Source organism: Cicer arietinum, chromosome 5 (assembly GCF_000331145.2).
Source record: "Cicer arietinum cultivar CDC Frontier isolate Library 1 chromosome 5, Cicar.CDCFrontier_v2.0, whole genome shotgun sequence".
NCBI lineage: Eukaryota > Viridiplantae > Streptophyta > Magnoliopsida > Fabales > Fabaceae > Cicer > Cicer arietinum.
This window is the reverse complement of record NC_021164.2, coordinates 73,471,959-73,482,158: the sequence shown is the minus strand read 5'-3', so window position 1 is coordinate 73,482,158 and position 10,200 is coordinate 73,471,959. Positions and strand designations below refer to the sequence as shown.

Sequence of the window (10,200 nt, the reverse complement as noted above, 5' to 3'; positions counted from 1 at the left end):
AAAAATATGGACAATTTAGTCTTATTACAAATCACCGTAGAGAATGATAATTAAGTCTTAATAATCATAAAAAAGGTCAATTTGATGATTGTCAATAATTAAAAAGAAACAATTTTATTTATGTAAATTTTTTTAAAATAATTTATTGTTCAATAAATTATTCATTTTTTTTAACATTCAAACAACTGCCATGTAAATAACGGACTGAGTAAATGTATTTTAGTTTTAGTACACAATTTATATCAATTTTTAGATATAATTGAGATTCCCCTTTATAGATTAGGACTGCTTCTCCGATGAGATGATAAATGCCTTTGGCCGAATCCCTTGTCATCTCGCCCTCCCCGCTAAAACTCAAAGTCTGTCTAAATTATCTGTTTTTAATTAAGTGAGAAATTCATATATAAACTAATTTGATTTGTCCCAATTTTATTTTTATTTTTCTTAAAAATTAAACTAAATCTCACGGTTTTTGTGAATAGACTAAAAATAAGTCTCTATTGCTAAAATATAGAGCACACAAATAATTGTACTAAATATTTTTTCTTTTTAATATAAGAAGTCGCTAGTTTAAAGATTAATGACGTGGAGAATCACGAAGGCGCTAGTTTAATGACGAAATGTAGGCTTTTTGGGTTGAATACGATGTGGACTAATTACGTAACATGTGAGATACTACCGAAAGCGAAGAAACAGGTACATCGTTCCTAGTCACGGCTTCCACGTCAGACTTTCACGAAATATACGCCATTTTTGAAAAGTTAAATGAAAACAGAATAAGAATGCACTAATCGTAACAATAAAACCTAAACCAAAGGAGAAGAACGGGTATGATCTTCCCCCAATTCTCTCATTCATGCCCGTTCTCTTCTAGATCTTATTTTTATGCGACCCTTCATATCAATCTTCAACTTGCTGCTGATCATAAAAAAGCCTTTTCCTTCGGTGTATATAACCGATTATTGTTGCGATTCAAATAAGCCCTTTTGTTTTGTTGATGAATCTAATTGCTTCTGAAAGGAATTGGCTTGTAAACATAGCCGATTCACCTTCATATTTCGATTTTCATATACCATTGCTATTACCTACCCCATTCTGTTTCTCAAGAAGTAGATGGGATAAGGAGTTTTCACAGCTTCAGAGTGGATAAATAGGTTCAATCAAATTCGTAGGGTTTCTGTTTTCGAACAATGGATTCTTCTCAAGGTTCTACGTTGGCTCGTTATGTGAAAAATGCTTCTATTCAGAGGGATGAATCTTGTTTCGATGGTGTTCCTGTTTATGTTAAGGAGCTTATTGCTGGTGGTTTTGCTGGTGCGCTTTCTAAGACTTCTGTTGCACCCCTTGAACGGGTCAAGATACTTTGGCAGGTACATCACATTTTTCTTTCTGTAATATTAGTCTTCTGTAAGATTATAAGATTATTAGTCTTCTGTAATATTATTTACCGTTAATATCTATGAGTTACTTGTGCTAGAAAATGTATCATATAATTCTTCGACGGAATTCAACTTTGGTAGATAGAATCTCCCAGGAACATATAGTAAGGGAGAGAGGATATATGATGTGATGCTATGGTTCTATTATGTATTAGACTTGCTTGGAGTGTCAATTAGTTTATGTTCCTTCATTTGTATGGCTCTTTGTTTGATTCTTGATTTCGCAATCCTTGTAACTTCTAGTGTTGTCAAATACCATAGCGAAATTTGAGCAAATTGCTATTGTACCACAATATGTTATTCAGTGCAAAATGTTGTCAAATATAAATACTATACCATCATTGCATAGTGGAATTTGAAAAAATAGTGATTTTTTGCAATTCGCTCGACAACACGAGTAACTTCCCACTCATTAAGTGGCTTTCAGAGCTTATTACCTCCTGTCCTGTTTCAACCCTCCACTAGAGCCTTTTTCAGAAGTAAAAAATTAACTGAAAACTTTGTCTTTTTAGGTTTATTTGTTCTTTATTGTCTGATGTGTATAATACATAATCAATGGTGGTGGTTCTTTCTTTGTACCTTATTTACTCCAAGACTATTTTTAAATGGGTGTATGTTCCTCTTTAAGGCCTAAATAGTGAGATAACTCAGATACGACTTGATTGTTGTTATTATTGTTGTTGTATGTTTCTCTCCAACCTTCATTGGGTTTTTTATTTTTATTTTGTTTTACAGACAAGGACGGGAGGATTTCATACTCTTGGTGTGTACCAATCTATGAATAAGTTGATAAAGCATGAAGGCTTCCGAGGATTATATAAGTAAGACCCAAATTACATGATATGATTTTTCTGTTTGGTTTACAATGCATGTGATATTAACCTATACTTATGTGGTGGTTTCAGGGGAAATGGGGCTAGTGTTGTCCGGATTGTTCCTTATGCAGCTTTGCATTTTATGACATATGAGCGGTATAAAAGTTGGATCCTGAATAATTATCCCATGTTAGGAACAGGTCCTTCTATTGATCTTTTAGCTGGCTCAGCAGCAGGGGGAACTTCAGTTTTATGTACATACCCCTTAGATCTTGCTCGTACCAAACTTGCTTATCAGGTACGGATTTTCTCTAAGCATATTCAACCTTTGAAATAGACTTGTTGGAACCTCTATCTAATCCATACATATATCCTATATAGCAAATACTAGCAAGTAGCAACATACTTTTTATTCAATAGACTCTTACATCGAGTGAAATTCACGAGTCTCACCATATTTATGAGGGATCCACACCATTTAGTTGGACCTACTCCAAAATAGTGGGACTTGTTTGAGTTTTAACCAATAGGAGAGTGTGTTGAAAGGAGAGTATCAGAGAGTTTGTTACTCCTATACCTATATCCTCTATAGTAACGATATTATCTTATTTTCCCTTCAGCTATTTTTGTCTGTTATTTAATCATAATTAATTCAAATGAATGTTAAAGATAGATTATATACATTATTAAGTCTACCAATTTCAAAAGAAGGGGTGTGAAAAGATTAATGTCATTGAATGCTTCAGCACCTTAATCAGAAAGACTATGAAACAACATGATAGTTAGATTAGCTTAAAAGAAATTGGTTCACACACACATAATATGCGAATAATTCATTATTTGTTCTGTTTAATTTGTAATCTCTTTGGGTAACTATGTCATGTTTATTTTCAAGCAACTTTGTCCGCATGGACTTCAACTCATGAACTATTTTTCCTTATCATTTTTCATTGTATGAGGTGAACCTATACCATCAGCCATGTTCCATTTATATGCTTTGGTGGTGAGGGGGATATTTTTTTAGGGAAGAATTGCATCCAATTTTGAATCTCATTATAATTCTTGTTTCTGCTGTTTACAATTTTATAGGTGGTTGACACAAAAGGATATATCAAAGATGGTATTAAAGGAGTTCATTCTCAATCTGTAGGTCCTGTACATAATGGGATTAAAGGTGTACTTACAAGCGCTTATAAGGAAGCTGGAGTTCGTGGACTTTATAGGGGTGTAGGTATGTGTTTCATAATCTACCAATTCAACCTTTATGCATGGCAATACTTGAGGATCAGGTTTTGGTGTTGAATAGCTTGAGAGATTATCTCTCAGCTTGATGTTATTTATAATCAAAACTATATAAGGAGAATTTCTTAATTAAGGGAATAAAACTGAACTAAATCAAAACCTATAAAAATCCTGATAAAATCATAATCATAATTATATACATAAAAAGAACTAATATATACAAGGAAGAGCATATATGAATAGTAATAAACTAAATCAGTGCATATCTCAACAACAATCACAGCTGGTTCTTGTTGGAGAATTATGTTGAAATTCTTGTTGGTACAAATGTTTCCTTATAGCTTGTCTCAGCTATCATATCTTGCATTTTACTACCACATCCAAAAGTTTCAGTACATTCACTGTAAATTCACTTTTTTATTTCCTTAGGTCCAACCCTTACTGGAATTCTTCCATATGCCGGTTTAAAGTTCTATACGTATGAGAAGTTGAAGATGCATGTTCCTGAAGAACATCAGAAGTCCATTTTGATGCGCCTTTCTTGTGGAGCACTTGCTGGATTGTTTGGGCAGACTTTAACGTACCCTTTGGACGTTGTTAAGAGACAAATGCAGGTGCGTAAGCACAAATTTATTATCCTCAGCTATTTAATATTTTTCCGAAGTTCAATGTACCCTTTGGATGTTGTTTTGCTCATCTTTGCTTTGTGCAGGTTGGGAGCTTGCAAAAGGCAGATCATGGAGATGCCAGATACAGAAATACATTTGATGGACTTAGGAAGATTGTTCAAAATCAAGGTTGGAGGCAGTTGTTTGCAGGCGTAAGCATAAACTACATAAGGGTAATGCTCACCTTATCATATATCCAGCTTTATGTTAGCTTCGTTTTAGATAACATTTTCGCGTTTTGGGTGCTTCTATTTGTTTTACCCTTCATAAGTGGATCAAATTGAGCCGAAATTACTCTTTCTAGTTCTGTTATTAACACTTCATGCTGTTCCCCAGATTGTTCCTTCAGCCGCAATTAGTTTCACCACTTATGACATGATGAAGGCTTGGTTAGGCGTACCTCCCCAACAAAGGTCCCAATCAGTTTCATCAGGATAATTTTTCTGTGCTCACTCTTGATGGCGAGAATTTACTATGACTGACTTCATTTTTACTGGGATTTCTCCTATAGAAGAATATCACTGCATATGACTTGTAAACATTATTGTTTTAGGAGAACCCTTATTATTAGATTAATCAATACTCAAGTTTGATTGTGATATCATCTGGAGAGTTCCCTCACATTGCTACTTATTCTTATAACTGTAAACTTGTAGATTGTCAGACACTGGATGCAATGCATTTCATCTCCATGAAAAGCTGCTAAACGTTTCTTTCTGCATTTAGAATTTTGTTACTGCAAGTTGTGTTAGTGTGTTTAGAATTGTCATTGCACCTTGAAAACATAAGCTTTTAGATCAACTTTAAAAACCTAATATCGAGTTTTGGTTTGACCAATAATACTTGAATTTTACACTTCACATACGAGTCGAGAGAATCACCAACCTTATTTGATTATATAGTAATGGTATTTATTTAATTCTTATTTTATAATTAAGGTTGACAAAGTACAAGCCTGCAAGACATAAGGCTAGCCAATGGCTAGTTGGTGTTTGGGATACATTAACAATTGAAAACACGAAATGAGTATCCTTGCACGTTGTGTCATTGACTATCTGTCTCTAATTTTTCATTTTCCTTTTCCCTCTCACTAATATCTTTTGTTTGACTATTGATCCGCGGAATGAATTGTTGACCACTCTTGTTTTGTTTGTTTTATGAATGTGGCCATTGCCTTGATACTTCTTCACCTTCTCAAATTCAATTTCAAAATAGTTTCATGCAGCCAATCAAACACCTTACTTTATATATTATTATATAATAAAATAATAATAATAATAAATGATGTTTGGTTGCATTGTCATTGGATTCTTATAATAAGAACAGTGCACAGCCTTGCAGTTGCGGACATGAATGCTTTGCTATTCTCGAAAATACAGATAGGATAAAAATATGTACTGGCTGGTCAGTCACTTATTTTGAATTCTAAATCCCTTCTAGCTTCGAACTATACGATAAAAAAAGCAGGAGCCAAATTGTACATTTTTCTGATTTTATTTAATTTATTATTACTTTATTTGTTGAAGTTGTCGCTGCTCCGTGCAGTATCCACGAGAATGCTTCTCAAAACCAATGAAGAAAGACAAAATATACCAAAAACCAACCATGCCTCCTTTAATTATTGCAATGTGTTGTGAAACACTACTGAACAAAGGACAATCTACTCTCATTAATTTCCGATAGGCTACTTCCTTTGTTTGGTTACCAAACTAAAATGAGATGAAATAATTAAAAAAGGAAAGAAAGAAAAAAGATAATTTTTTAGAAGAGAATAAACTACATTGTTCTTTTTTTGTCTTCATAGTTGAATTATAATGTGTGGGCTGGTATCATAGTTGAATTGGATTTCTACGATATTTTTAAAAATTAATACGTTTTGATATTGTCAAATTAAATCTCTAATAATTAATGACCGTCATTTATAAATAAATTTCACCAAATTTTTAAATTTTATTTGTTGAGTTTATTTAGAAATGAATTTTTTTATATAATTTTAATTATGAAAATAATTTAGTTATTATTAAAGTTAAAATTAAATAAATAATATTAAATTTAATATCACCAAAATTCTTAATTTAGTCAACTTTAATAACTAGATATTATAATAATACACAAATATAAAAATTAAAAAAAAAATATTAATTAAAATGTTCATAGAATAAATACACACTATTTTCTTAAAATATTGTACAATTTGTCTCTTAAAATATTACCATTAGAGATGCTATGAAGGAGAGTTCTAATGTGCAACCCTCTTTTATAAGCATGGAATTCACTCTGTTATGTTTAACCTTAAAAGTTATGGAAAATATAAAAAATGGTCGATGATAAATATCATGGCAAATTCACTCAAAATTACAAAGTTTTGATATTCAAATTCATTTAATCTAATATTATCAATAGTTATTAGTTCAGAAAAAATTAAATTAGAAGTGAATGGACGGTAGTTGATATTAAAATTGGATTGATTGTAAAATATGGGGATGCTGGAATACCGGTTGAGAGCGGCAGATCTTAACTCGACTCCACTACTGCCTTTGTGTTTGTGAGACACAACAAAGATTCTATTTTATTTTTCCCTCTCTTTTTCCTTCACAGTATAGTACCTATCGCTTTTTCCAGGTACTGCCTCTGCACCCCAAACGCTTCGTGCCTTTTTATACACTTTTTTATTTTTTAATTGATTATTACTACTCTTAAGATCGTGGACCCCACCTCACGATACACACAACACAGTTACAAACTCAAAATTTGAAACATCGTAGAACGTGATGTGGCTGTGTTCCAATGCAACCAACCACTTGTGGGACCACCAACTTCTTTCTTCCTTTTGTCCGTTGCACGTTCTTTTGAATTTCAAATCTCCAAACGCCAACTACACAACCACAAACCCACTAACCCTTCTTCTTCTCTCTCTCTCTCTCTCTCTAACTCAAACTTCTCTCACTTTATTATCACACTTCATTCAATTCCAACACACTATCAGAAGAATTATCGTCACATTCTCTCTATACACTCATGGGTGCCTCTGGAAAATGGGTCAAAGCACTAATCGGATTCAAGAAACCTGACAAGGATGAACATGTAAGTTACTAACATTGCATAATAAAGTTTGTTTTTTTATTATTTTTTTGTTGAGTTTGTTTGGTTTATGTTTGAAGGGGAAGGAAGGAGGTAAGAGTAAGAAGTGGAGGTTATGGAGAAGTTCATCAGGAGATAATGGTTCATGGAAAGGTTTGAAAGGAAACCACCATAAAGCAGTTTCTGAATGCTCTGAATCTCCAACCGCAGCAGAAGCTTTCACCGCCGCAGTAGCAACCGTCGTTAGAGCTCAACCTAAGGATTTTAGACTTGTTAGGCAAGAATGGGCTGCTATTCGAATTCAAACTACTTTCCGCGCTTTCTTGGTAACCTTTTTCAGTCTTCAACTTAATCTTTTCTTTCTAAATTTGTATTCTTTTTTCTGGTCAATGATTGTTTCCGCCGAAATTTAAATTTGGATTCTTTTGAACTATTCACAGAAGTATATTAACCACTTAGTTATTTAATTTATGTTGTTGTTCTTCCATGATGATAATTCAATATTATGTTTTTCAAAATCTAGCAAAATCAACATCTACATACCCATATAATGTTGTTGTTACTTTGGATTTGGAAATTGGGATTTTTATATATTTTATTGCTTATGTGATGAATAGACCCGTCTAAATGAAGGGTAGCTAAACCAAGTACAATAATGCAATATATATTTCCAAATCTGTACTTGCTCATTACAGACTTGGTCACATCACATCACGGGAGAAGCATGACTAGTTCTTCTAATAGTTAATGTTATTATACATTCAACAACATTAATACTAAGAATTATTTGTTAGAAACTTTAAATGCCGTGATGTCATTGTTAGTGTATTTAATGTAATTAGTGTTGTGAGGGCAGGCACGAAGGGCTTTGAGGGCTTTGAAGGCAGTGGTGAGGATCCAAGCTCTTGTCCGGGGTAGACAAGTGAGGAAGCAAGCTGCAGTGACATTGAGATGCATGCAGGCCTTAGTTCGTGTTCAAGCTCGAGTAAGAGCTCGTCGTGTGAGGATGTCTATGGAAGGACAAGCCGTACAGAACATGCTCAATGAGCGGCGCAGCAAGCTTGAACTTTTGAAGGAAGCAGAGGTATATTTCATATAAATCATCAGTTCAAACTTTTTCAAGTTTTAGTATTAGTTAGGTGGTGTGTATCTAAGATACTTTTTTGTGAATTTGCAGGAAGGGTGGTGTGATAGCATAGGAACATTGGAAGATGTTAAATCAAAATTACAAATGAGGCAAGAAGGAGCTTTCAAAAGAGAGAGGGCAATTGCATACTCTCTTGCACAGAAGGTAACTAACTATGTAATTGTTCACTATTTAGTCCTGAGTAAGGTACTGTCAATTAGTCCTTGAAATTATCATTATTTTAAAATTGTCTTTGATTTTTCTTTTTATCAGATTAGTCCTTTTAGATCAATCAATTTAGTCTCAGAAATTGTCTCACAAAGACTAATGTAATTGAGAATTTTTTGTTTCATGGATCAAGTTGACATTGCCCTACAATTTTAGAAACTAAATTGTTGATTATTTTCTAACAAAGTGGAAAGCATCAACTGTATCAACCATTTTCTTTTTCTTATTTCCTTTCTGCAAAGAAATATATTAACTATCTTTGAGAATTGCAGCAGCAATGCAGGCCAACCTCAAGCACTAATTTGCGAACAAATGCCTCGTTTTCGTCTCTCAAGAATCACGAGATGAACAAAGCTAATGGGGGATGGAGTTGGTTGGAAAGATGGATGGCAGCCAAGCCTTGGGAGACTAGGTTGATGGAACAACAATCTCACGCTGAAAGCTTAGATAAAACCCCCCCACCACCTCCAAAGAAATTTGTGGAATCCATTGTAAGCTCTAATTCAAAACCGTGCTCAGTCAAAATCAAGAAGAATAACGTCACAACCAGGATTTCTGCTAAACCTCCTCCACACATTGGACAAGCTACTCGTTCGTCCTCGAGTCCAAGTTCCGAGTTTCGGTATGATGAGAGTTCTGCATCATCTTCTATTTGTACATCCACAACACCAATATCAGTGAACACTTGTGAAAGGACTGAGGATAGTAGTAACTACACTAGGCCAAGTTACATGAATCTGACTCAGTCAACCAAGGCAAAGTTGAAAACGGGAAATCAAATGTATAACCGAGCTCAAAGGCAACAATCAATGGATGAATTTCAATTTATGAAGAGGGCTGCAGTTTTTTCTAATGGAGATTCTAAAAGCATTGCTGCTTCTGATCATTCACTCAACTTTTCTAGGCCACTTCACCTACCAACTCACTTGGACAAGAGTTCGGTGAGGCCACGGTGAGAGACAGGAGAAATCATAGCAGCCAGCTCCATGGATGCTCAACATCTCTGTATTTGGTTTTCCAAGAAGTTCAACATCTTGTTGGTCATTGTATTTTAATCTTGAATTAGAACTAGAAGTAGTTTATGTCCTTGGATATTACTTGTTAGGGGGTCTCCATTTGTAAAATTGTTCATTTGTGGGAATTGATAATACTCAATCTGGAGAGTTTAACTGGATGAATTTGTCAATTTATGGGAAAACCCTATTTTGTCAACATTATTTTTGAATCTGACTTTTTTAAATTTTCATCTGTTTTTTTTGTAGGAAGAGTGACTAATATTTAAAAGCTAGAAAATCATAATAGTTTCTCTTTCAAAAACTTGCATCAATTGTTATATAACATGATTTTTCATTCTTACATATCTAATCATACTTATTTCTAGTATTAGTTTATAATTCATCCTTTGACGAGTATAAGTACAATCTTAACGGTTTATTTAGCAGTTCTTGATTGTTCTTTTTATGACACTGAGTTTGACACCGTGCTTGAAGTTGAGGACTATGCCATATTCTAATTCCAAAGGGTTTTCCATATTAGGAGAATGCCTAAACAAGTATTTCCTGTATAAATGAATCAGAGAAAGCTTGAGCTCTTGTAGGGAA

At 33.8% G+C, this 10,200-nt stretch overlaps 3 protein-coding genes across 4 annotated transcripts in view; 2 read left to right on the top strand and 1 right to left on the bottom strand.

The window, feature by feature from the left end:
* The first annotated feature begins 768 nt into the window (after nt 1–768).
* LOC101509088 (mitochondrial carrier protein CoAc1) lies at nt 769–4,900 on the top strand. The gene is made up of 7 exons (XM_004501402.4): nt 769–1,370; nt 2,175–2,260; nt 2,345–2,552; nt 3,344–3,485; nt 3,926–4,110; nt 4,209–4,337; nt 4,501–4,900. The coding sequence occupies exons 1-7, from the start codon at nt 1,191–1,193 to the stop codon at nt 4,600–4,602; spliced, it is 1,032 nt and encodes a 343-aa protein (XP_004501459.1). The 5' UTR covers nt 769–1,190; the 3' UTR covers nt 4,603–4,900.
* Nucleotides 4,901–7,018: 2,118 nt separating this feature from the next.
* LOC101509628 (protein IQ-DOMAIN 6) lies at nt 7,019–9,811 on the top strand. Of its 2 annotated transcripts, none has more exons than XM_004501404.4 (5): nt 7,019–7,248; nt 7,326–7,571; nt 8,102–8,329; nt 8,423–8,536; nt 8,875–9,811. In XM_004501404.4, exons 1-5 carry the CDS (start codon nt 7,183–7,185, stop codon nt 9,553–9,555), a joined length of 1,335 nt encoding a protein of 444 aa, XP_004501461.1. In that variant the 5' UTR covers nt 7,019–7,182; the 3' UTR covers nt 9,556–9,811. The 2 variants fall into 2 exon arrangements, with proteins under 2 accessions (XP_004501461.1, XP_004501460.1); XM_004501403.4 differs by having other exon boundaries at nt 8,872–9,811.
* The window catches only part of LOC101510162 (cytochrome P450 711A1-like), a 7,272-nt gene continuing 5,172 nt past the window's right edge, over nt 8,101–10,200 (bottom strand). The window contains exon 6 of the mRNA XM_004501405.4: nt 8,101–10,200. Within this exon, the coding sequence (XP_004501462.1) occupies nt 10,035–10,200 (166 nt within the window). The 3' untranslated portion in view covers nt 8,101–10,034.

Excerpts from the sequence above, each read along its gene's own strand:
- LOC101509088 (XM_004501402.4), top strand. The coding sequence starts at position 1,191 with ATGGATTCTTCTCAAGGTTCTACGTTGGCTCGTTATGTGAAAAATGCT. Across the intron at positions 2,553-3,343 it reads GTACCAAACTTGCTTATCAG|GTGGTTGACACAAAAGGATA; the intron begins GTACGGATTTTC and ends ACAATTTTATAG. Across the intron at positions 4,111-4,208 it reads TTGTTAAGAGACAAATGCAG|GTTGGGAGCTTGCAAAAGGC; the intron begins GTGCGTAAGCAC and ends TGCTTTGTGCAG.
- LOC101509628 (XM_004501403.4), top strand. The coding sequence starts at position 7,183 with ATGGGTGCCTCTGGAAAATGGGTCAAAGCACTAATCGGATTCAAGAAA. Across the intron at positions 7,249-7,325 it reads AACCTGACAAGGATGAACAT|GGGAAGGAAGGAGGTAAGAG; the intron begins GTAAGTTACTAA and ends TTATGTTTGAAG. Across the intron at positions 7,572-8,101 it reads CTACTTTCCGCGCTTTCTTG|GCACGAAGGGCTTTGAGGGC; the intron begins GTAACCTTTTTC and ends TTGTGAGGGCAG.